At 35.8% G+C, this 27286-nt stretch overlaps 1 protein-coding gene across 3 annotated transcripts in view; it reads left to right on the top strand.

Moving 5' to 3' along the window:
* Window positions 1-27286, top strand: part of Slc10a7 (solute carrier family 10, member 7) — a 250861-nt gene that overhangs the window by 7415 nt on the left and 216160 nt on the right. For all 3 annotated transcript variants that reach the window (XM_013515325.1, XM_013515326.1, XM_005386663.2), the window contains exons 2-4: window positions 1739-1821; window positions 16310-16446; window positions 21565-21640. In XM_013515325.1, coding sequence (XP_013370779.1) covers window positions 1739-1821; window positions 16310-16446; window positions 21565-21640 — 296 coding nt within the window. The remainder of the gene's footprint in view (window positions 1-1738; window positions 1822-16309; window positions 16447-21564; window positions 21641-27286) is intronic.

The following is a 27286-nucleotide window of genomic DNA, read 5'->3' as shown; positions in this document are numbered from 1 at the left end:
AGGACCTAAATAACAAATTACCACAAACAGTATGGCTTAGAACAAAAGAGATTTATTCTTTCAGAGTTCTGGAGGCCAGAAATACAAAATCAAGATATTCTGCAAATTAGCCATGTTGGGGCTGGGGATATAGCTCAGTGGTATAAGCACCTGACTGGCAAATACAAGGTTCTGAGTTCAATTCCTGGCACCAAAAAAAAAAAAAAAAAAAACCAAAAACACCAAGTTAGCCATGTTGGTACATACCTATAATCCCAGCATTCTGGGCGGGTAAGGCAGGAGGAAGTTGGAGCCCGGGCTAGGAAACTTAGCAACTTAGTGAGGCCCAGATTTAAAATAAAACATAAAAAGTGCTGAAGATACAGCTCAGTGAGAAGGCCCTGGGTTGATTCCCCACACACACACACACACACACACACACACACACACACACAGCCTTCCTTTTAGCTGCTTCCAGCTTTTGTTGGCATTCCTTGGCTTGTGCATTATAACCCTGGTCGCTATTCTTGTCTTCAGAAGGCCATCTTCCTGGTGTGTACATCTCTATCCAAATTTTCCTCTTGTTAGAATGCAAGTCATTGTATTAGTAACCAGCCTAACCCAATATGACCTCATCTTAAATTGATTATATCTGCAAAGATCCTATTCCCAAATAAGTTCACATTTGTAGCTTCTGGATTTCTGTGTAGACATGAGTTTTGAAGAGATACTACTGAGTTCAGTGCAGAAAAGATGAATATAATGTCAAATATGAGATGATCTCAGATTTTTAAATGTTCGGTTATACTAAGTTTCCTCAGCTGGGGTGCTGTTGACATTTTGGACATGATAATTTGTTGTTGGACTGTTGTGTGTCTCCTGGGAGGTATAGCAGAATTTCTGATGTCTGCCCACTAGATGCTAGTAGCACACCCTATACCCAGAGTGAGGGCCAACAATAAGTTTCCAAATATTGCCAGATATCTTTAGGGGGCACAATTTACACTACTGGAGAGCCCCTTGTGCATGGGTATGCAGTGGCATTTTCTCAGAATTACATCCTTTAAAAGAATCTAGTTCTTGGGTTAATATGTTATGTCTTCCAGCTGATTGTGTACAAGTCACAAATGATATTATAAATATCAGGGTAACCCCTATTTTTACAGCATTAATGCATGTGCTCAATTCCTAGAGAAGATTTTCTGGAGGGCAGGGATGAGGCCTATCTGGTTCACCACAGTGTCCCCAGGACCTAGCACAACTTAATCATTAAAATCATAGCAATATATTGTTAAAGTACGGTTTTCTATAGGTAATATCTCATTCACATAGTAGGTGCTCAGTACATAACAATAGAATGAATACTCTTGGGCAGAACTGAATATGGGTATAAATACTTTATTTCTGTTAAGCTAGAAGAAATAAAATGTTTGCTAAATTAGAGCAGAAACTTCATTCATTCTTTTATTTGAATTGGAGGGTATTTTGGTATCAGTAATGATACCATCACAGGTATAATTAAAAACTATCTTGAAGGCTGTTGTTTACCTGTTCTCCCATCTGAGGGTAATGTGCTGAACCAGACAGTCATAGTCCCTTAGCCTCCTGGAACCAGGCTGTGTCACAGCAAATGCTTAGCTGTCTCAGGACTGTAGGACCTGGGCGCTAACACTAGTTAAAGTATCATTCACTCCTCCAATAGATTCTTCTTTCAAAATGGAACTTCTTTTCTAATAGTAATTCATTTCTCTCTTTTTAGGGCCACTGAAGCCAGAAATAACTGTATCCTACATTGCTGTCGCAACAATATTTTTTAACAGTGGACTATCATTAAAAACGGAGGTACTGTCACGTGTGGGGTACATGAAAAGCATTGTGGGAAATTTAATTTGTACTTACTGTTTTTAAATTTCAGTGTCCTTTTGTGAAGGCATTTATAGCTGTAGTCTGAAGGATTCACTCTGACAGAAGGAAACTTGGAACATAGAAAAGGATTTAAGCTTTCTTTCTATGTATCGTAGAAACTTTGTAGTTGAGCAGCATGGATCCTGAGGATGGGATTAGAATGTTTTTCCTGAATAATCCTTTTAATGAATAAAGTGGTATGATTAATATCCCTGTAAAGAGCTATAATCAGTAAAGTAAGACTACAGTGAGATAATGGACTTCATTCACTAAGTTGGAAAAGTTAGAATGTCAAATGACACCAAAAATTTAAAACTCTATCTTTTAAAATTAAATTTATTTTTAAACTAATACGTAAAAGTGGGACAATCATAAGAATGAGTATGTTTTAAGTATGGCTGTGTACTGCGGAACCTACTTCACATCTTCCTCAAATTATGATAGTAACTGCAGTGGTTCCTCATGTGGTGGGGCTCATTTAAGTTGTAATGATTTAGCTTAATTTTGTGGAGTATCTTTTGCTGTATGTCCAGGACTAATGATCAAGTAATGCTTATTATGTCCTAATGTTTAAATAATTTTTATTTTTTTTAAACATATTCTTCCATATTAATAATTGTTTTAAGAGAAATATTGGTATTTTTCATACCAAACCACAGTCTTTTTTTTTTTGTTTTGTTTTTGTTTTTGTTTTTGTTTTTTTCTGGTACCGGGAATCGAACTCATGACCTTGTGCTTGCCAGGCAGATGCTGTGCCACTGAGCTAAATCCCCAGCCCCACAGTCTTGCATACATACTGGAAATATTATTTACTGATGCAGGCTTTACTGAACACAAGATTCTCTTAAAAGTAAAAAAAAAAAAAAAAAAAAACCAAGAAGCAAACCTAAGTACTTTTTTACATTTGAAAGAAAAATGAGTAGGATTTATGATTCTCTTTTCACTTATAATAGAAGGAAAAAAAAGAGGAGAAAATTCCTATTTTTTTAAAAGTATATAAAGTTATTCTGATGTGCTTGCTTTTATTTGCCATAAAATAGATTGTTTAAAATGATTTTATAAGTTAAATTCTGGTTTGGCATTATATTTTGCATTTAAAAATTTTTACATTTATTTGGAATGAAGACTGAATTTAATTGCCTTCCTTTCAGATCTTCCTATTAACAACACTGGAAAATTCTATTAGTTTCGTATAAATCTTTTATGTATGTATAAAATCAGTGTGTATTGTTTAAGCTGATAGATTGTATCTTAAGAATTCTAAATGTTTTCACTTATTAGTTGCTGTTCTGAAAATATTTGACCTGGGATGGGATTTCCCCAGTATCTCAAATTCCAGTTTTTGTAACATTATTGATATGAAGGAACTGTTACTGTAAAGGGTATATTTTCTGTAATGCCGAGTTCTAACACCGGCTCTCAAGTGTGAGGCACACGGATACAGAAAGATACTTGCCACTGCTGTGTGCTGGAGGGATGTGACTTGGAGAACTTCCTGCTTGGATGGGCAGCTGCCCATCCAAGTCCTTTCCTTGCTCTAACTGTGTCCCCTGGTGGCTTCTTGGTGGCTATAGCTGCTACTTGTGCCGAGAGCACTCAGCCAGGGACCTGATGTTTCTCACTCCTTAGGCTCTTACTTAATGCCCTTCTGAAAAGCAGCCAACTTTGTGGGATCCGAGAGTTGAAGAAGGAAGAATGTCACAGCTATCAGCATTTCTCTGAGGATCAGTTTCTGTAAAGCACCTAGGAAACCTGCAGTCATCCAGCTAATTTGGATCTAATGTTGAAATGCCTTGACCCTATGCTTTTGTGGTATCTAAGTAGCCATCAAAGCCATTTCCTCCGTCAGAGACACTTTTCAAACCAATTCTCATTAAGTCATTTTCAAAAGCCATTTAACTTAAGATGTGCTAGATTGGAGCATTGTGTAATATTACATCATCTCTAAGCCCTGTTATTTTCCTGAGCAGCCAAAAAATTGTCATTAGGAGGTAGCAGTCCTATTGTTTATTTTCTAGTTAATTCTAAGTTAATTTCCGCTAGGACTACTATTTGTGTATCTTACTAGATCCTAGGATACTGCATTTTTGCACATAGTAGACACTCAGTAAATTACTGAGTTGAATTTACTTGGAAGTACTTATTTTGATCCCACTCAAGTTTTATTTATATTGAACATTTCATGTAGTATTACTCATGCATTGATTCAGATATATACATATATATAGATATATCTCTATATATCTCTATGTAGTCAAATTTATGTTATTAATTTATTCAAATTATAAAGGATATTGTCTTAATGAAATGCTAAACCTTTAGTTTTATGACTGTTGATTTCTAGTTTTTTAAATTTTAGTTTAGTTTAGAGAAAGAAAAAAATAACAATAAAAGTTTCAAAACAGGGTAGAAATATTGCCCAAACAATATTAGCACAAACCTTTCTTTTCAATAAACTAAGAGAAACTAGCTGTATAACTATATTAACTGTCTTGTATATATACATTTTTTTTTTCCTTTTCCTTTCTTTCCTTCCTGCTTTCCCCCATTCCAGTTTCTCTTTCCTTTTGAAGAGTTTCTTCTAAATTTACAATATCTATTGTACATTTTGGATCTTATTTACTCATTCACTTTCTCTCACTAGTGAGACAATACGATGTTTACACATGCGGGGCTGATTTATTTCAGTTATGAATATGCTCTCGAGTTGCATCCATTTACCTATAAAACTCTCAAATTTGTCCTTCTTTATGGCTGAGTAGTACTCCATTACAAAAAAACACATCTTTTTTATCCATTCCTTGATTGATGGGCATTTGGATTCTTTCCAAGATCTAGTCATTACAAATTGCACTGCTATAAACATGAGTGCACATATATCACTGTGGTTTGATGTTTTTAATTCTTCTGGGAAGATACCCGGAAGGGAAATAGCTGAGTTGAGTGGGACCTGTAATCCTAGTTTTTTGAGGAATCTCCAGACTGATTTCCATAGTGGTTGCACCAGTCTATACCCCCACCAACAGTGAAAAAGGGTTCCCTTTTCCCCACACCCCTGCCAGCATTTGTTATTGGTTGATTTCTTGCTAATAGCCATTCTTTCTGGGGGTGAGTTGGAATCTCAGTGTTGTTTTAATTTGCATGTCTGTCTCCCTTTTCTTTGGTACTGGTACTCAAACTGAGGACCTCATGCTTGCCAGTGATGTTGAACATTTTTTCATGTGTTTATTTGCCATTTGTATTTCTTTATCTGAGAAGTGTGTATTAATCTCAGATGCCCACTTTTGGAATGAATCTTTGACTTTGGGGACCTGATTCTTTTCAGTTCTTTATGTATTCTATATATAAGCCCTTTGTCTGTGGGACAACTGGCTATAATTTTTTCCCATTCTGTAGGTTGTCTTTTCACTCTATTGGTAATTTCTTTTGTTGTGCAAAAGCTTTTTAATAAGGTGAGATCACATTTGTTTGATTCTTTGGAGTATTTCCTGTGCGGTTTGGATTTTGTTTGTGAAGTCTCTGCCTACACCAATGTCTTCAAGATTCCTGCCTATTTTCTCTTCCAGTGAATTTAGTGTTTCTGTTTTAATATTTAGATCTTTGATCCATTTTGACTTTAGTTTAGGGCATGGTGAGAGATGTGGGTCTAGTTTTAGTCTTTGGTATGTAGATAGCCAGTTTTTCCAGCAACATTTATTAAAGAGACTGTCTTTCTTCCAGTGCACATGTTTGGCCCCTTTGTCAAATATTAGGTGGTTGAGTGTGTATGGAGTTGCTTCTCCATCTTCTGTTCTGTTCCACTGAACCTCAAATCTGTTTTTTTTCTAATCCATGCTGATTTTATGATGGTAGCTTTATAGTATAGTTTCAGGCCAGGGATTGTGATGCCCCTGATTTGTCTTTGTTGCCCACCATTGTTTTTGCTATTCTGTCTCTTCTCTTCCCAAATGAATTTTAGGAATGTTTTCTCTAGTTTTGTGCGGTATGTTAATGATATTTTGATCAGGATTGCATTACAGCTGTATAACAATTTTGGGAGTGTGGCCATTTTCACTATGTTGGTTCTTCCTATCCATGAGCAAGGAATATCTTTCCATTTTCTGCTATCCTCTTCAATTTCCTTTTTCCAGAGTACTGTAATTTTCACTGTATAGATCTTTTACTTCCTTTGTTAGATTGATTCCCAAGTATTTCATTTTTGGGGATGCTATTGTAAATGGTATTGTTTCTTTGATTTCTCTGTGTGAGTTTGTTGCTTGTGTACAGGAATACTATTGATTTTTGAGGGTTGACTTTGTATCCAGCTACACTGCTGAATTTGGTGTTTAAGTCTACAAGTCTTTCAATGGAGTTTCTGGGGCCTTCTATGTAGAATATCGTGTCATCTGCAAATAATGATATTTTGACTTCCTCCTTTCGTATCCTTATTCCTTTTATTCCTCTCTATTGCCTAATTGTTGTGGCTAATGTTTCCAGAACTGTATTGAATAGGAGTGGTGACAGTGGACATCCTTTTCTTCTTCCTGATTTTAGAGTAAAGGCTTTCAGTCTTTGTCCATAAAGTATAATGTTGGCTGTTGGTTTACCATAGATGGCGTTTATCAAATTGAAGTGAAGACCATCTATTCAGGTTTTCTGTAGGGTTTTTATCATGAATGAGTGTTAGACTTTGTCGAAAGCTTTTTCTACACCTATTGAGATGATCATGTGATTTTTTTTGTCTTTAATTCTGTTAGTATGATGTATTACATGTATTGATTTGTGTATGTTGAACCATCCCTGCATCTCTGCTATGACTGCTCCTTGGTCATGGTATATGTTCTTGATGATTTGCTGTATTCTATTTGCTAGTATCTTATTGAGGACTTTTGCACTATGTTCATTAGAGAGATTGGCCTGTAGTTTTCTTTTTTGGTTGGGTTTTCTGGTTTTATCAGGGTAATACTTGCTTCCAGGAATGATTTTGAAAGCACTGCTTTCCTTTCAATTTCCTAAAAAGAGTTTCAGCATTAGTAGCACTAGTTCTTTAAATTTCTTGTTGAATTCACAGTGGGCCTGGGATTTTCTTTGTTGGTAAATTTTTAATTGTATTTTCAATTCTGTTGGCTGATATCAGATTATTTAGAACTCTTATATCTTCTTGATTTAGTTTTGGCAATTTTATTGTGTGTAGGAATCTGTCCATTTTTTTCTGTGTTTTTTTACCTTACTAGAGTATAGGTTCTCATAGTAGGTATTGATGATCTTCTGGATTTCTGTAGGATCTACTGTGATTTCCCCCTTTTCATTCCTAATTGCTTAAATATATGGGTTTTTTTTCTCTTTTTGATGAAGTTATCTAATGGTTTATCAGTTTTATTTATTCTTTCAAAAGGTCAAAGATTTGTAAAATCTGACGAGACACCAGAGTATTTATTCTTTCAAAGAACCAACTTTTAGATTCATTCTTTGTATTGTTTTCTTAGCCTCAGCTTCCTTAATTTCTGCTCTTATGATCATAATTTCCTCCATTCTATGAGCTTTGGATTGGATTTATTCTTTTTTTCTAAAAGTTTGAAGTTCATCATTAGGTTGTTTATTTGACCTTGTATTGTTTTCCTGATGTAAGAGTTTATTGTTATAAAGTTCTGTTGTAGGACTGCTTTCATTGCATTGCATAAGTTCTGGTATGTTGTGTCAGCATTATTGTTTAATTGTATATATTGTTTAATTTCATCTTCAATTTCCTTTGTGACCTATTCATTGTTCAGAGAGTATTGTTAATTTCCATGTGTTTATGTGGTTTTTGTGGCTTCTTTTGTCATTGATTTCCAGTTTCATTGCACTATGGTCAGATAGTATGTGTGGGATAATTTCATTTCCTCTACATTTACTTAAACATGTTTTGTGGACTAATATGTGGTCTATTTTGGAGAATGTCCCATGTACAGCTGAGAAGAATGTATATTTTGATGTTTTGGGTGAAACACTCTGTACACATCTACTAGGTCCATTTGATCACAGGTTTGGTTTAATTCTACTATTTCTTCATTGATGTTTTTATTTATTTATTTATTGTTTTGGTTTTGGTTTTTCTCTGGTACCGGGAACCGAACTCATGACCTTGCACTTGCCAGGCAGGTGCTTTGCTGCTGAGCTAAATCCCCAGCCCCTTCATTGATGTTTTTGTTTGGTTGATTTATCTATTTGTGAGAGTGGAGTATTGAGGTACCCTACCATAATTGTATTAGTGCTTATTTGATTTTTAATGTTTGTTAATATTTGTTTTATGTAGTTTGTTGCACCAGTATTTGGTATATATATGTTTATGATTGTTATCTCTTCTCCTTGGAGTTTTCCTTTAATAAGTATGTAGTGACCTTCTTTGTCTCTTTTGATCAGTTTTGGCTTAAAGTTTACATTGTTTGCAAGTAGGATAGCTCCTCTTGCTTTGTTTGGAGTTCCTGTGGCATGGAGACTTGTTTTCCATCCTTTGACTTTTAGTCTATGAATTTCTTATTGAGTGAAATGTGTTTCTTGAATGAAGCATATTGTTGGATCTTGTTTCTTGATCCATTCTGCCAGTCTGTTTCTTTTGATTGGCGAGTTGAACCCGTTTACGTTAATGGTTGTAACTGATATGTACTAGCTTATCTTTTTCATGTCATTTTCCTGTTGTTGGTTCCCTGTATTTCTCTTCTGTTTAATTGTTTTCCTTGCCTGGTTTCTTCTTTCTATCGGTGCTTATGTGTTTGTGGTCTTTGTTACCTCTTCCTAATGTTTTTCAGAGCATTCTGTAGAGCTGGTTTGGTAGTCATAAATTTCTTCAGTTCTTTGTCATGGATGTATCTTATTTCTCCACTGATTTTGAAAGATAGTTTTGTGGGGTACAGCAACCTGGGTGGAAGATTATATTCTTTTAGGGTTTGAAATACCTCACTCCAAGCTCTACTTGATTTGAGGGTTTGTATTGAGAAGTCTGCTGTGATTCTGATGGATTTTCCTTTATAGGCGATTTATTTCCTTTCTCTAGCCACTTTTTATATTCTATTCTTGTGCTGAATTTCTGGAATCCTGATTATTATGTGCCTTGGTGTAGATTTATTTATTTTGCTCATGGCTATTTGGAGTTCTATATGCTTCATTTATTTGCATGTCAAATTCTTTATCCATGTTTGGGAAGCTTTTTGCTATTATTTCTGTGAAGAGGTTTTTTTAAATGTCTTTCGCACTGTCTCTTCCAGCTTTCTCATTGACTCCATTCAATTTTATGTTGTTCTTCTTTGCTTCATCTTGTAGCTGTTGGATTGATTTTTCATGGTCTCTTGCTGTTTTTAAGATATCTTTCTTTTCATGGTTGATGGTGGCAATCTTGTCTTCTAGATTTGATATTCTATCCTTGCCTTCATTTAGTCTGTTGCATATACTTTCAGTGGAGTTTTTAACCTCCTGGACTTCTGTTTGAATGTGTTTCATGGATTTTGTTTCTTTCCTGTGTTGTGCTTTCATGCTTTCCATTGTTTTCCTGAATGCCTCTATTTTTTTTTAAATGTGTCTGCTTTAATGTCATTCATTTTAATCATCGTTTCTTTTTGTATCTTAGAGATTATTTTTTTCTATAACCTCTGCCTTTTTTTTTTTTCACTTCTATTGCTGTAATTTCAGAAAGTTCCAATGGTTGACTTCTAATTTCATATATCTTGTTGTGTTCTGGACTTGTTCTGGGTGGGCTGGAGTGTGAGGCTACATTTTGCCTCTGTGTCTTGTCATTTTGTTTTGTACTTTTTGTATTGTTTTGTTTTCTGTGTTTATGTTTATAGATTTCTTACGATAAATAGTTTTATCCCTAGTATTGAGGCTTTCCTAGGAAATGGCTGTTGCACAGGTATATCTTCTAAATAGATGTGGTTCTTGGTCTTTGTGTCTGTTTGAAGAACTTTCCATCCCAAATGTGTTGAGAATGAGAAGTTGTTAATGTATTTGACTCAGCACCCCTTCCTTTGATACTGGATTATGGTGATGGTAATGATCCCATACAATTACATTATTGTCATACAGCAGAGAAAAACTGATTATGGCAGGTGTGGTATCCTGCCTAAAGTAGTATAATTAACAGTAGTCTCAAATGCAGCCTGGCTACTGACAAACTGTGGTAACTATTAGCCTGATACTTGTAATCATAGGGGAAAATTCTACAGTTATATAACAGAATCCAGCATATATACTAGGAACCTATATGCAATGATTCTCCCTTTAGTGGAGTGATTTTGCCCTGTTGCGTGTGGGAGGTTAAGAGAAATGGGAGCAAGATAGACAAGTGAGGTCCTATATAGTAAGAGCAAGACTAGGGGCATAGGATGATCACCCAAATTTTGGGAAACTGGAGAACAGAAGAGGGAAAGAATGGAAGAGGAAGCAGAGGAGTATTAAAGTGGACTGGGCAGGGAAGAGACAGTGTTTATTCACATAGAAGTATAAATCAAGCAAGATAGTTGGCGAAAGAGGCTTAGAAGACAAGTAGATGAAAGCATAAAGGAAGGTAATAAATCTAAGTCATTAAAGAAAGAGAAAAGAGAGAGAAGAGACTAAAAACAGAAAACAGAAATGACCTTAAAAAATAAAACAAGACAAAGTTACACTGAATATACCTCAACCAGACAGAAAAAGGCAAACCGATCAAAAAAACATAGAAAAATAAATGGAGTAAAATTCCTCTGGTGTTCGCAGTTGTGTAGGTGGTAGGTCCACGTCTGATTCAGAAATGTGTCATGTACTCCAGCCAGTTTTGCAGTGGGATTTGTGCTGAGTATAGAGCTGATCTTGGCCTCTGGATGTGGGGGCTGTGGTTGGCATTCTGTTGCTGGGATTCTCCCCAGCCCTTTGAGATATATATGTGTGTGTGTGTATATATATATATATATATATATATATATATATATATATTTATATATTTTATATATATATATCAAAAGAAAGGAAAGAATGGCTGTCCCACCTGCCCCCTTCTATTCTGCCTGCCTGTATGCCAAAGCACAGTGCTCGTTCATCTGATTTACCAACTGCTGGTGTGTGTGTCCACACTGGGGCCTTGGGGGGGTCCTCACCTGGGGTGATCCAGCCACATGTGCCCTGCATTGGGTGCCTTGCTGGGTCACTGGAGGTTCCTGCCTGAGTTCTGGTTTTTAAAATACTTGTTGAAGTGATTTCTGACATTTTGTCATGTTGAAGGTCACATTTTAAATTTATTTTACACTTAGCTAACTTCAGTCCTACAGTTTCAGAGTATTTGTCACTTCACAGGCTATGGCAAGGCCAGTTCACTTAAACAAACACCTATTAAGTAGTATATGTGGCTACAAGGCACCATGCTTGGTATTCAAAATAGAAACAAAGACAAGCAGGAGGCTCAGGGCCTGAAAAAGTGTTTTTCTTTATTTTCTTAAGCAGATTATGATTTTTAAAATCCTATTAGCTGAAAAGTAAATATAGCAAATTCTAAAGTTTACACTCATGCTGCTTGTTTCAAGCCCAGAGCTATGAGCTATGAGACTGACTCTCACAAAGGGAATTAGATAAAGGTCAAATAAGGAAAACAAGAAAAATTGGTACTTAATGAATATATTTCTACATCCCAGGCAGAGCTCTGGTTTTAAGCACTTCTTGATGCTCTCAGTGAGAATCGGGTATAATCAGGACACAATGTGGTGTATGTATATATCTCCTTAGGCTTATTTTAATGGAATCTGACCTGTTTTACATGTGAGTAAACAGCATGTCACAGACAGTCAACTTTTCAATTGTTCACGAAGGCATTTATTTGCCTATGTGGACCTAAATTCTTCATGGGTATATATGGAGTAATACTATTTTTTTTTTTTTTCCATTGTAACCAATGTCTCCAGATTGTTCTCCTTATCTTTATGGTTGTAACAAGATACGGAAAGTATATGACACTGGGTTTTTGTGACAGTCTCGAAAATCTTTCTGAGAAACCCTTCCTGCCCCTTGTCTCTGTATGGTTCAGAGGCCCCTTGTGGCCCAACACAGTAGGCCAGTATGAGTCATTTTTCTCAGTTCTTTACTGTTCATTATTTCAATGCACCTTCAGTTGTTCCTAATTGTTATTTGTTAGGTCAGCTGGTATTTTCTAATTATAATTTTATAATAGTTTTCTGATTATAAAAGTGTCATTTACTCATTATAGAAAGATTAGAAAGAATGAAAATAACTAATATTAATACCCATGTCACTTTTAGTCCCTTTTTACCTAAAAATATTTTATGTATGTTTTTTAAATATTTACTTTGAAAAATTAAGTTATATGGGTATATACAATTGCAGACACATATATATATATATATATACACACACACATACATGTAATCTTACCCTATTTTTTCCATTTAACATTGTATAATAATTTTTTATATAATTAAAAATTATCTTCATTTCTATTTTACATTTTATAACATTTTATTTTAAAATAAAATAATTTACACATTTTGCTTACTTTGATGAACATACAATTATTTCACATATTTTAGAATCAGAAAGTGCAAAAGTACATGTGATGAAAGCCTTTCTTTTACCTTTCCACCTTTCCACTTCTATTTCTGGGGAAAACCAATTTTAACCATTTCTATGTGCATTTCCAGACATAATGCTATGCAAAACATCCACATCCCCTTACAAGTTATAGTACTTTATACTGTTTGCTACATAACATATTTTACTTAAGAATATGTCATGTGGGTTTTTTCACATAAATGCATCAAAAATCCTTTTTTTCATATGCCAAATAATATGTTGGTGTATGGATGTGTTGTCATTTGTTTTACTTGGCTTTTACCAATGTATATTTAGGTAATTTACAAGATTTTGCTATTAAAAACTCATTGCAAAAGATCAATTCCTGGAACTGGAATTGCTAGGTCAAATGATATATGCAGTTTAAGATGTGATAGGCAACCAAAAAAACAAAAAACCAAGGTCCAGGGATATAGCTCAGCAGCACAATGCCTGCCTGGCAAGTGTAAGGTTGTGAGTTCAATTCCTGGTACCAAAAAAAAAAGATGTGATAGATGTCCCAAATACCTAGAATATGGCACTAGATCTTCAGTAAGTCTTGTCTTTCCTTTTGTTTTTCTGTTTTCTTTTCTTGTAATGGTTGAGATCAAACCTAGCGCCTTTTGCTAGGCAAGTACTCTGCTATGAGCTATACGCCCCTGCCCACTCTAAATATTTGTTAAATGAAAGAGTGAGTCTGTAGATTGTTCTCATAGGTTGTGTCAATTTACATTCCTGCTGACAGAGTAGGAGTAAAATCTCATACTCCTATGTCCTTGTCAACACAGTTTTGAAATTCCATCTTAACTCAGAAGGAATAGCCATCATTAAGGAATCAAACAATAGCAAATACTGGTGTGTTGGTTACTTTTCTCTCATTGCTGAGACAAAATACCCGATGCCCAAAATTAAGGAAGCGGGCTGGGGATATAGCTCAGTGGCACAAGTGCCTGCCTGACAAGTGCAAGATCCTGAATTATATTCCCAGTACTAAAAAAAAAAAAAAAAATTAAGGAAGGAAAAGTTTATTTAGCTCACAGTTTGTGGAGGTTTCAGTCCATAAGCCGCTGGTTTCAAGGCAGAGTGGCATGGCACAGGGGCAATACTTTAAGGCAGCAGACAGCAGCAAAAGTAATAAGAGCAAAAGCGGGGAGAGCAAGTCTGTTTTACTCCTTTATGTTATAAATAGGCTACAACCCCCTAGGGTGGGTGTAGCACTCACACTGTCTCAGTGCCCTTCTCTTGAACAGGATGAGGATATTTACAAAGTGAGGACCCTGGACCTTGCAGAGTTGCTTATTATACTTCTAAACTTCTCAAGTTGACACAGTGTATCAACCATTACAACTGGCAAAGCTGCAAGGAACAAAGGAGCCTTGCTTCTTTGTTGGTAGGAATGTAAACTAGTACAGCCACTATGGAAGTCCATATGGAGATTCCTCAAAAACCTAAAACTAGAAATTCATTTGACCCAGGGATTCTCTTATGGGTGTCTTCTCAGAAGGGTTACAGACATCCATGCATGCATGCCCATGTTTATAGCAGCAAAATTCATAATAGTTTAATCTTGGAAGTGGCCTATAAATGAATAGATAAACAAAATATACACATGGCACACATTGTGCCATAGAGAAGGATAAACTTGAATGATTTGTAGGAAAATGGATGTACCTTGAAACCATAATGTTAAGTGAAATAAGTGATAATTTTATGTTATATAAATAAAATTTATATAACAAATTTTTAATAAGTCTTAACGTAAATATTCTCCCATTTTGGAGCATTTAAATTATTTGCAGATTTTTCTGTACTATATTATGATGCTGTGATGAATAATTCTGTGTATAAATGTTACAATCACCTACCTTAACATAAAATTTTGGAGTCCCCAAGGATAAATTATGTTACAACTTTTTATATATATTCCCAAATTACTTTTCAGAAAGGTTATGCCATTTGATATTCCTATCAGAAGTATGTGGTTGTATACATGGTGGCTGGCTTACTGCTATAATCTCAGCACTCTAGGAGGTTGAGGCAGTAAGATTACAAGTCCAAGCCCAACCTGGGCAATTTAGCAGATGTAGTGAGACATTTTCTCAAAAATAAAAAAATAGGGTCGGGGATATGGTTCAGGGTGAAGACCCTTGTTTCAATTCCTAGTACCACCAGGGAGAAAGAGAGAGAAAGAGAAGAGAGGAGGGAAGAAGGTAGAGAGAGAGAGGCAAATGTCTTAGTTGTGGTATTGTAGCTTATCATTTTATTATGATTTTTAAAAATAATAATAAATATTCATTCTATATTTGCCAAGTACCTCTGAGTATTTTTAAATGAGATTTGGTTTCAAGACTGCTCAAGTTTTTTTCTGAGATTTTTGTTTGTTTGTTTGGTTTGGTTTTTTTCCGGTAAAGGGAATCGAACTCACGACCTTGTGCTTGCCAGGCAGGCACTGTGCCGCTGAGCTAAATCCCCAGCCTCTCAAGTTTTTTTCTGGGTGCAACTTTAAGAATTCTGATTCACTGTAGGATAGCTTCTTTTTTGTTAGGTCTAATCTAAGGACCTTATGTTGGTTCTGGTAGGCCTGGTGTTTTCCAGTCATCCTGAAATAGACTTAGATTGCCATCAGTTTCTTCTGCGTTTGTAGAGACCTATTATGATCAAAGTTTAATTGCCTCATGTCTCTATACATGAAGATAGACAGTGGAAGGCGAGTTTGACAGATCCCAGAAGGTGACAGGTGAATGAATGATAGGTGAATGGTGACGGGAATGCATCCTATTAACTACTGTTTGTTAAACTTACAAACTTTGGCTAATGTCTCTGAGGCTAAGGATCTCTTGAACATCATCCTTGTAGGGGCATTAGAGTTGTGTTTATAACCAATGAGTTTCTGGCATCTTTAACTATATGTATTTTAGTGATGACTTCTGTGTCTTAAAGGACTATACTTTTTCTGCTTTTTAACTTTGTTTTGTTTTGTTTTAATGTAGATAAACAACCACATGGCACACATTTACATACAAATGCTTTTAAGTTTATAGGTATCTGAACCTTGGAGGTTAAGTGATTATTGTTTTTTGCTGTAGAGTTCTAATATTGCTTTGTTGTATTTAATGTGCATTTCCCCCTGGGACAGCAGTGTGTATGACGGAGGAAGCAGTCATGGACGAGGTAGTGTGCTGGAAAAGGGCTTGATGCTGATTATCGCTGTGTCTTAGCTTTCAACCTCAATTCCTCATTAGTAAATAGGGGTGATAATAATATCTTCCTAATGGGGTTGTTGTGAGGCTTAGTTGAGATAACAGATGTAAAATGACAAGCTTAGATGGTGGCCAATAGCTGTTATTTAATAAATGTTAACAAAGAATTGCAACAAGTAGACTGTGGGGGATCATTTTGAATTACAGACTGTCATTGAGGGAACCACTTAAAAATTATTATTTGTAGAATCAGTAACATCTTGCCAAATTGAGGGCTTATACATTTAGAAGAATGAATAGATTAAATTATTTAATTAAAACATTTTTTAAAAGATTCATTTTTTAAACATTTTTTAAAAGATTCATTTTCTAATGTAGGTCAACATTCATATTTGTTTATGATGTTGTAAGTCTTCAAATCTGAAGTAGTATAAAGGTAATTTACTTAATAGGGCATATTACATATTTGAAAGAAAGAATATTTCAAAAGTTGTATATGAAAGTACTTTATAATGTCATGGGTACCTTTTTCCTCTTCAAGTGTATTTCTTATGCATAAGCTCATAAAGTTTGTAGCTATGAAAGAAACGCAAAATTAAAAACTTGTGATATTATTTTAGTAGTAATCTCTTTTCAGAAGTACTTTTCTTACCTTTGCTTTGTATCCTTCATTTTTTCAGGAGCTGACCAGTGCTTTGGTGCATTTAAAACTGCATCTTTTTATTCAGATCTTTACACTTGCATTCTTCCCAGCAGCAGTATGGCTCTTTCTTCAGCTTTTATCAATCACATCCATCAATGAATGGCTTTTGAAAGGGTACGTTTAAATCTTTTGAAAAGTGTACTTTTAATGGGGCATTTCTAGTAACGTTATTGCTTCTATGGCAATTCCTTACAAAAGGGCTTATGTGTGGCATCTTATAAGGAAAGAAAAACTCTTGTAACATTATTCTTTAACACTTCAGTAAAAGAGTGATCAAAGAATTGCTTAACAGAATCTTAAAATACACCCCCATACTTACTCTTATATTTAATTAAGGTAAGTCCTGCTAATTTTTTTGTGAAATATTTATTTTTTAATGTAGATAAACACTCATATTTGCTTATGGTGTCAACAGTCTTCAAATAGTTAGCTTATCGCATGTGGTCCAGAATTTTATAAATCTGAATTTGAGAGAAGTCTAGGATGTCTAGGATAGATACTTTTCTGGGAATTTTAAAGAGGAGAAAAGTGTAATAGATGATATACTATCTATATATGTATATAATGTATGGTGTCCATTGGATGCTTTAACTCTCTGTTTTATGTTTCAACAAATATATACAGATAATGGCTATGTGTAGTATATATTTTTTAAAATGTCATATATTTTAAAGAAAATTATATACGTAGAATATTTACATTTTTACTTGTTTTGTGTTATATTTGATATAGTTGAATTAGCAGTAGATTTTATTAGAATCTTTGCTTTCATTAAACATGTTTTCACTTTAAATAAAAATAATTTAACAATAAAAATGATTTAAAATGAATCACATTTTAGCATCATGGTATAACAGCTAAAACACTGAACTTCAAAGCCAAAGATTGAGTTGTGCCCCTAACCCTAACATGCTGTGTGACTTTCAGCAAAATTACTTAATAATTTTGAATCTCAGTTTTCCTGTCTATGATAATCCTACTCTTACTTACTGCTTAATAATGGTGTTAGAGCATTTGCGGTCACTCATTCATTTATTTAAGTCACCTATTTAGCTCCTACTATGTGCCAGCAAATATTATGAGTGTTAGAGAAACAATGACCAAAACTGGCATTGTGCCATTTCTTTTTGCCTAATTATCGATAAACAATAAATAGGTGAGCAAGACAGAGATAAGTGATGGAGAAGAGTAAAACAGCTGGATATGATTGAAGATGTTCAGATGGGCAGACTGGTGATTAAATTGCAGAGTTTTCAGGGAAGAATGACCTAAACAAAGGAAAAGCTATACAAAGTCTCGAAAGCAGAAATAAGCCTGGTGTGTTTTCGGGTCAGTAAGCAGCTATACTTACTAGCATGGTCAGCCCCTAGTGATATGAAAAGACAATAGGATTTGGGTGTGGCAAGGTGGGCAGGGGCCAGGTACATAGAGCTTTGTTGACCGTGGTAAAGGATCCAGATTTTGTTCTGAGTGCTACAGAAAATCATTGGAGGACTGAAATGAGGGAGTGCTGTGGTCTGCTTTCCATTTGCAGGTGATTCTTCTGGCTGCTGTGTAGAGAGTATATAGCAGAGGAAGCCAAGCGAAAGCTAGGGGACCAGCATGGAGACTGGAGGGGAATGGTAGTAGTGCACTAAAGAGAAGTGAGTGTGTGCAGGAGGAATTTTAACATTAGAGTTCTCTAAATTTGGTGGGTGTACAATGAGGACAGAGTAACTTCTAGGCTTCAGGTATGAGACACTGGGTAGTTGACTGTCACTTACTTACCTGGGTAGAAACAGCTTAGGAGTAGAGGAGCAAATCAAGAGTCCCATTTTGGTTAGAATTTGAGGGAATGAGCATCACATTTTACCAAAAGGTATAAAAGTCCCATAAATAAAATGACATCTTTTGGAGCAACAGTGGATTTATGTGTATGCAGAATCAGTAGTTACTGAGTATCTACCCCATGTCTGGCACTCAAGGACTAGGAAGATATTAATTCAGTTTCCTCTTCTTTAGGGATCTTCTAAACTAGTTGAATACATACATGGATAGATAGTAAACGACCTCAATATGTGGCATGTACTTTGTCAAATGAATAGTGTCATTCATTAAAAGATAAATGTCTCAGCAAGGGTTATGTACATCTAAAAATAAGGCGCTAGTGGGAAACAGAGATAAAATGTTTCTTTAGGGCCAGCTCAGTAAAGGCCTGAACTGTTTGCTTGAGGAATTTGGCCCTGAACCTGTAGGTGAGGCAGAGTTCTTAAAAGTGCTCTAACAAAAGAAAAAAATTGCTCAAAAGTGGTCATTAAGGAAGGTGAATCTGATAGCATTGTGCCATCTTGTTATCAGAAAGGTAGCACAGTATGCTAACCAAAGCAATGTATAGTTCTCACCCTGCGATGTTAAATTTAAGGGAGTATTCACTTGGCCTGCTTCATTTAGAGAAAGCTCATCCCAGCTCACTCTTTCTCCCTTCCCTTCCCCAGTTTGAAAGTACACACAGAGTAAACTGGAGGGAGTTGCAAACTCTCACCGAAGGGTCATGTTGAAGTAGAGCTATTCTAAGTACATTCTCCTTACTCTGCCATGTTAAAGGGACAGGGTAGAGGTAGAGCCCATTTATCACATTTGCCAGTGTCTAGATTTAGGTGGAAAACACCTGAACAGGGATGGTGGCAGCAGTCATGGAGAAGAATGGGAAGTTGGTGGTGACGACTAGTTGATTTCTGAGGAGCAAGTGGAATCACATTCAACTAGAGTTTCAAATTGTATCATTCGGTGAAAACTGGTTCCTCTGATAAATTCAGACAGGAAACTTTTTTTTAAAGAAAATACATAAATTCATATATAAAACATTCCTGAGAGAGGACTTAAATATTCTTACCACACACAGAGACAACTATGTCAGCTCATGGAAAAAGTAATTAGCTTGATTGTGGTAATCATTTCAGAATGTATACATAGAACAACATATCATATTTTACATTGATCAACATGTCATATTTTACACCCTAAGTAAATACAATTTTATTTTGTGACTTATACCTCAGTAAAGCTGAAGAAAATAAATGAATTTAATATTACACATGTTTAGTTTGAAAGGAGAGCCCAGGGAGCTACAAATTCAGTGATAGTACTTAGTGCTAGACACGTAAATTGGGGAGTATTTTTACAGATTGGAAGAAGAAAGACAGGTTTAAAAGACTGGAGATAAATCAGAATGATGAAGTGAGATGGTAACCAAGAATATAGAGCGTCCTGGGAATGTAAGAGTAAATATAGGGAGAAGGACATTGGATTTGGTGTTTTGAAGATCACTGGTTAGTTTTAAGCTCAGGACTCATACTAGGAGAAGGAGCAGAGAATCGGTTCTGGAGAATTAAGAGAATGAACTGTGAGGGCATGGAGGTAGAGTACTTTTTTAAAAGGTCAACTCTGAATTACAGTGAAAAAAGTAGGATTGTTTCTTGAGGTGACAACACTGCCAGGTGACAACACTGCCAGGTGACAACACTGCTAGTTATCCATATTTGTATACTGAATCTTCTAGAAGGCAAGAATAATGTCTTACCCATTTTTTATACCCTCATGTAGTATTCTCCCCCAAAGAAACCCATATAGTTTCAACATACAGTTTTTTATAAGGTAATTTTTATATAAGATAGGGAGACTTCAGCCTCATTGCATATAAAAAGGAAGGGGCCAGAAAAGGGACATATTGAATAAGCTAGAAAAGTTGAAAATACCTGCCACAGCTTGTCCTTAACATTTGTGGCTGGGGATATGCAAAGCAGAGGCCTGAGGAGACCCAGATAAACCTTTGGCCCTCACTGCCAGATTAAAGTGTAACCCAGGGGAGCTGGCTGTGTGAGTTTGGGTAAATTACTTAACTTCTCACTGAACTTCAGTTTTCATTAAAGTGGGAATAATAGTAATATTTATTTAAAATACTTGAGGAATAAGGGGAAAGCATGTAAAATGTCTAGCGTGGTGTCTACTACAGGTGGTAAATGCTCAGGATCAGTGATGATATTGGACCCTAAGGAAGGCTTAGAGATTGAAAATTTATAATACAACAGAACACATCGTGTCTACTTAGGAAAATAGGGACCTTAAAAGATGACAAAGCTGGGAACAGGGGTAGTACTTTCTACTCAGGAGACCAAATCAGGAGGATTGCTGTAGCCCAAGAATTTTAGATCAGCCTGGGCAACTACGCAGACTGCATCTCTAAAAATAAAATAATAATAAGAAAAGATCATGTTGAATTGAATGAGCTGACAGTTCTATCAACTGTTTTCTCGTATTTTAATTGAAATGAATTGAAACATTTTTATTTTTTTCGTATTTCAGAGGCAATATAATTTTTTACATACAGTTTAAACAATACATTCTTACAAGAATGAGTAAAAGTGACCTGTAACCATACCCATTCAGAATCTGTTTACATCAGATGGTCTGTGTGTTCTATTTTGACTATGAACTTTCCACATAGACTGGCTGTTTGTTCTTCCCAGAAGAATATTCTATATGATTTCTCAGTAATTTTTTTAAAGTTTTAGTAGTTAGATTTACTACTCACTTTCCTATCAGGCAGTTTATTTTGTGTTATAAACTAAGAATAGTTTTATGATCTTGGAGTATAATATAAACATCATTTCCTATAAACCAGATTTAAAATAGATACTAGATAGAGTTTACTACAAAATTGGAATAAGTATATGATTGTGTCCTTTTTGTTTCTAGAATTACATTACAACCTGAAAATGTCTTTTATGAGATGAATGTTTGAGAGTTGTTTTATAGAAAGAAATTGAAAATGTAAGCTTATACTTTGTTAAATGTTGTTGACTTTTGGGTGTGGTTTAGAGCTTTAATTTTTACAACAAGGCTTTTGACAAAAATATCAGGAAAAATTCTACTTTACCTGAAAATAACCTAAGATGAGCTATACACACCCAATGATTGACCATTTTTGGTATTTTTCCAGGATTGAACTCTCTATAACTTCACTAAAATAAACTCAGTCTGTGGAAAGTAGTGAGAGTGCAGAGCCTGTGCATCTGTCACATCTTTTAAGCCATGTTGCCTCACATAAAATTGTCTAAACTCAACAGGGAATGTGCATCAATAAACATTTCCCTGTTTTTATGTGCTCAGTTCTGCTGTTTTAGAATGAATGTAGTGGAAGCTATTTATAACTGGGACAAAATATTTACAGTTGGATTTTCTTTTATTTTTCAGTTTGCAGACAGTAGGTTGCATGCCTCCCCCTGTGTCTTCTGCAGTGATTTTAACCAAGGCAGTTGGTGGAAATGAGGTGAGTCTTGGGGGCTGACTTGATTTAAACATAAATACATGCTGTGCTTTTACTTTGTTCCAAACTGTGTTTTGGACATAAAGGAGTTGTACTGCAGAGAACTCATAACTGTAGCAGCTTGTGAAAGAAGAGGTTGTATTCACCTCTTACGATGATGCTGAAATTGATGATGATGCTAAAATTGATGGTGGAATTTAGGATTTCAGATGGAAGAGCAGGGGGATGAATGAAGTAGAGAGAATGATTTTGCTACCCCAGGGGGAAGTCGGGAAACAATGGACAGAGGAGTCCAAGGAAAGAAACTTTTTGTGTGAGACAAATAGGCTGAGGATATTCACTATGGCCATTTCTTAGTTCCTAAAAAAATTCATAATAAACTAAGTTGGTTGGAAAGGTTCTGAATGTTTAGTGGCAATTAAAGATGACATAAGGGATAAATTGGGACAGCTTTCTAAATCAGTTCAAAGAAGTTATCCAATTGCTAGTGATATGGCAAGTAAGTTTAGTGAGACAGGCACTCACAAGAAAACCGAAAAGGCAGGAATGAACAAAGCTTTATTGAGCCAGCTGATGGACAGTCTCTAACCAGGAGCCAGAGAAGATGTCCATGCCAGTCTGGGTCTCACCTTTGCTTTAAGTACATTTTTAGGTTTCCATAGTAACCATTACCTCATTTTTGGGAATCTTGTAAGAATGTCACATAATTATCACAAAGTTTACCTCTCCCAGAGGCTGTCAGACAGCCAGCTGCAAGGTGACATTTGCAGTTTAACTTTTAGCCTACTTACCAGTTTGTCCTATTTGTTCTATTCCCATTTTATGACTCTGTTCTCCCCCGTTCAACCCTTTAAATGGGTTGATAACTAACCAAGGGGAGGAAGTGACGAGTGGGGTCCACTACAGCTTAAGTGAAAAAAAAAAAAAAAACCCAAACCAAAGCTTAAGTGAACTTAAGTGATTTCTCTTAATATGGAGTTAAAAAAAGAAAATGGAATCTCTCTTGTTCTATCACTAGGGGACTTCAGCAAAAGAATTGTGATTATATATTAAAGATGCATTTGTGCATTTCAGAAGCTATGGTATTTATTGATGGGTCTTCTTTGGTTGAAAAGTGCTATGACTTTGTTTTGAGGAACTTTTCTTAGTGATAGGTATCCCACCTTCTTCCTTGTGTTTCCCGTATAGAAAAGAATGCTCTGAAGGAAGATAGAATGGGCCCCCATTTCAGTTCCATCTTAGCATGCTGCTACGTGTCTGTTTTAACTTTCAGCCATTTTATTCTTTTCAAAAATATTAGTCATTAGTTATAGTCTTTTCTAAAACAAATCTTGTTGTAATAATCCCATACATGCAATAATTTGCAGATATTTAAATGATTTAATGTTTTGTGAAACCATCACCACACTCCATTTTGCGTTGGTCTAATAGAGTACATGAACCTGGGCAATTTATGGGGAGCAGAGACTGATTTCTCACAGTGTCAGGGGTCTGCATTGAGGGAAGGTCTTCTTGCAGCCTCCAGTGGTAGAAACAGAGGGTAAATTAGAGTCTGGAAGAAAACGCAAGAGATTGACCTTGCAGCCTCAAGCCCTCTTATAATTGGCATTAATCCATTCTTGATGGTTGAGCCCTCATGACCTAAATACCTCCCATTAGGCTCCACCTCCCAGTACTGTCACCTTAGAAATTCAGTCTCCAACATATGAGTTTTGGGCCTTCTGTTCACCTTCTATTCTGTTTTGCTTTTTGAGGTGAGGTTTTACTATGTTGTCCAGACTGGCCTCCAACTCCCGAGCTCAGTTGATCCTCCTGCCTTAGACTCTCATGCAGCTGGTACTGTAGGTGTGTATCACTGTACCTGGCCTAGGAGACATCTTCAAAACATAGCACCCTCAAAAGTTTTCTGTGTCTCTGAGATTCCTCCTGCCCTTCTCAGCACCCCTCTTCCCCAGTGCATTTATTTTCCATCACTATAGATTAGTTTGTATTTTCTAGAGTTTTGTATAATAGAATCATACTGTGTATACTATTTTGTGTTTGTTTTTTTCTGTTTTCTTTTACTTAGCACGAGTCTTTTGAAATTCATCTATGCCTTTATCAGTAGTTCAGACCTTTTTATTGCTGAAGAGTAGTACTTTGTATTGATAGACTACAAATTATCCATTCACCTGTTGATGGCCTTTTGAGCATTTTGTAGAGCTTAACTATAAATATCCATGTACAAATCAGTAGACATATACTTTCTTTGCTCTTGAGAATACCTAGAGGAGAAATGGCTGGCTTATCTGGTAAATTCATGTTTTCCCACTTCTTGACCAAGGTATCTCTGTGTAACATTAATCTTCTATAAATAGCTTTTGAAGTGGACAATTATTATAAAAGCATTCTTTGCTTATCACAGGTGTATATTTAACTTTTAAGAAATTTTCAAAGTAATTTCCAAAAGGGCTATGGCATTTTACATTCCCGCCAGTTGAGAATAAGATTTCCGGTGTTCCACGTCCTAGTTAACACTCACTCTTGTCAGTCTTTTTAATTTTTGCCATTCCAGTGTGCATGTGTTACTACCTCATTGTGGTTTTAGTTTAATTGGCATCTCCAGGTGACTAATAATGTTGAGCATCTTTTCATGGGCTTATTTACTCTTCATCCATATGTCTTCTTTGGTAAAATTTTCATCAGATGTATGTGTTGTAAGTATTTTTTCCCAGTCTATGCTTGCCTTTTTATCTTACCAATGTTTTTTGAAATGTAGGGTGGCAGGGAAGGCAGTAAAAGGTGATTGGACTCTGGGTGTATTTTGAAGGTGTAAGACGTGCTGATGAATTAGATATGTAGTATGAGAGAATCGGAGGGGCCAGGGTTTTTGGCTGAGCATTTGAAAGGATGGGGTTGCTGATACGGAGAAGAAGACTATGTGACAGCAGGTTTGTGGAGGAGTATGAACCTAGAGATGTGGGGGCAATCACTACGAAATCCAGTATCTCAGTGGCTCAATATGCATGCATATTCTTTGCTCATCTGGCCCATCTGAGTCAGTGGGAAAGTCTTTCGCCATTGTTAAGGAAGGCTAGTTGACTGGAGGCTCCACCATCTTGTAGGCACATCACTGAATCAAATGCAGAGCATTGCAAGTTGCCACAACAGAGAGAGAGAAATCAGCAAATCATAAATAGACTTTTGACTACCTAGGTTGGCATTGATGCGGGAAACCTCTGTTCATATTAAATAGGAGGGGCGGGAGAGGAAGGGGATGTAAAAAGAATTAAGATACATTTTGTACATACACCAACTTCCCATGATGAATGTAATCATTATGTAATGCAAACACGTACTGCTAACAATTGAAATAAATCAATTGGCCAGAGCAAGTCACATAGTCTTATTAAGTGTAATTTCTGTGCCCCGGAGAGGATAACTGGGTATTGGAGAATATTTGTAATGTCAGCCAATTCTTGTTTAAGATCAAGAATTTATTTGTTTTTTGATGTGTTAAAATGCATGTTACATATCCAAGTATACATGTGAACTAAGAATTAAAGGTATTAGGGTTGGTAGTTCAGAAAGTGGTCTAAACTAAAGGGATAAATCAGGGAGTGAATGGTAATTAAAGCCAAGTTTTGGTGAGATTATTTGGGAAGAGAGCGTAGATAGGAAAGAGAGGTGGTCTCAGGAGTGAGCCCTTGTTCCTAGGTGATGAGGAATAGTCAACAGAAGCAACAGAGAAAGCCTAATTAGTGAGAGGATAGAGTTAGGGAAGTCAGGTGTCCTGGAAACAATGTGAAGAAAACATTTGAAGGAGAATGTGATCAGCTGTGTAAAACTTATGCTGACATATTTTGTGTAAGATGAATTCTGAGAAATAATTATTGCACTGTGCTACATGGAGGTAATTGGTAACCTTGGTGATGTGTTGGGGTAAAAGTTTGTTTGGAGTGGGCTGAAGAAAAAATGGGGAGAGGAGAATTAATGACAGCCTGTTTTGAGGTCATCTGTCATAAAAGGGAAGAGAGAATGGTGCTGTATTTAAATAGGGGCGTGGGGCTAACATTTTTTAAGCATGTAAACGATAGTATGTTTCCATCAGTATGAGAATGGTTCCTTCGAGAGGGAACTATTGATGAGAGAGAGATTGAGAGATGAGAGAAAAAGAGAGACAGAGCGAGAGAGAGAGAGAGAGAGAGAGAGAGAGAGAGAGAGAGAGGCCTAAGTGTGAGGTAGGCTAGCAATGGAGTAATCAATCAAATGAGAGAAAAATGATACAGATTTTTTGCATTTTAATAGACCATTTATTCATGACAATAGGAAGGAAGGCTGAAAGTTTAGATACAGATGCAAATAGGTGGTTAGAAGGAACATAGTTGGAAGGTCCCTCTTGATGACTTAGTAGAGTAAGAGGCAAGGTCAGCAGCCAATAATGATGATGGAGTAGATAATATTAATGTTTGAGAGCAGATCAGAAAGTATGCAGTTGCCATTTAGATGAGGAGAGTTAACTTGAGAGTGTGGTAAGATTGCCAGGAAGCACTGATCACTCAGCTGATTCATTGAAATGTGTATGGTCATTGCATTTGAATACTTTCTCTTAGCCGCATTTGGTTTCTTGGGGGAAGAGTGGAATTGGCAGATAGTTGGATTTAACCAAGGTTTCATTATACCAGATAATTTCAGTTTATCATTAGTAAGAGAGAGAGTTATGGGAATTTTGGTTTAGTTCCTACAATGGTTTTCTTTCTATTACTTTCCAAGAATTGGAGGAAGGAGTCTCTTTGGGTATATTTAGGACCAGTGTTAATTGGCTTAAATGTGTCTTTTATTTCATTCTTTCTATGTGATTTCTTTAAGAGGTCTATAAGCTACATTTATTTAAAGAAGAAAATACCATTTTGTTTTTAAATGTCTTTTGGCAGGAGTTCAAAATTCATCCATTTTCCTGACTATGGGATTGAATTCTTTTGATATGTAATTACATATTAATTCCTTCTGTTTCCTTAATAATGTAGAATTTAGAAACACAGTAAAACCTTGGTTTGTGAGCGTAATTCATTCTGGAAACATGCTGGTAACCAACGTACATGTATATCAAAATGAATTTCCCCATAAGAAATAATGAAAACACAGATGATTTGATTCACAACTGAGAAATACTCATATGAAACGGTTATAATACTGTAATATAATACAAAATAATAAAGAAAATACCAAATATAAAGAAAAATTAACAAATTAACCTGCACTTCTTGCAAACCTTTGTGGCTGGTGTGAGAGAGACGAGAGGAAGGTTATTGTGCAGGACAACTTTCACTATCACTAATGGAATCATTGCTATCTACTGACTCAGTGGAATCTTTAATTTTTTGTGCAACTTTAACAAGGAACCTGTCCAGTGACACTCATTTTTACCATAATCCTTTTGGGAATTTTGCAGAGATGTGACATTGCATTGTCCTTAAATGGATTCATTGTTCATGTTGTTACTGCTTTATTCAAGTGGTGCTTTTGTACAAACTTTTGCTGTTTCTCACATATTACACATTTCCCTAATCTCATTTGAAGTGAGAGATTCCTCTGCCTTTTTATCCTCTTTCTCTGCAGATAAGATCTCCTCTATAACTTCTTGCTCTTGGGAGAGGATCACTCACAATC

This window comes from Chinchilla lanigera, unplaced genomic scaffold, assembly GCF_000276665.1.
Source record: "Chinchilla lanigera isolate Chin_1 unplaced genomic scaffold, ChiLan1.0 scaffold00027, whole genome shotgun sequence".
In the NCBI taxonomy this organism is placed as follows: domain Eukaryota; kingdom Metazoa; phylum Chordata; class Mammalia; order Rodentia; family Chinchillidae; genus Chinchilla; species Chinchilla lanigera.
The sequence above is the reverse complement of the archived record's forward strand: the minus strand, read 5'-3'. Positions and strand labels throughout refer to the sequence as shown.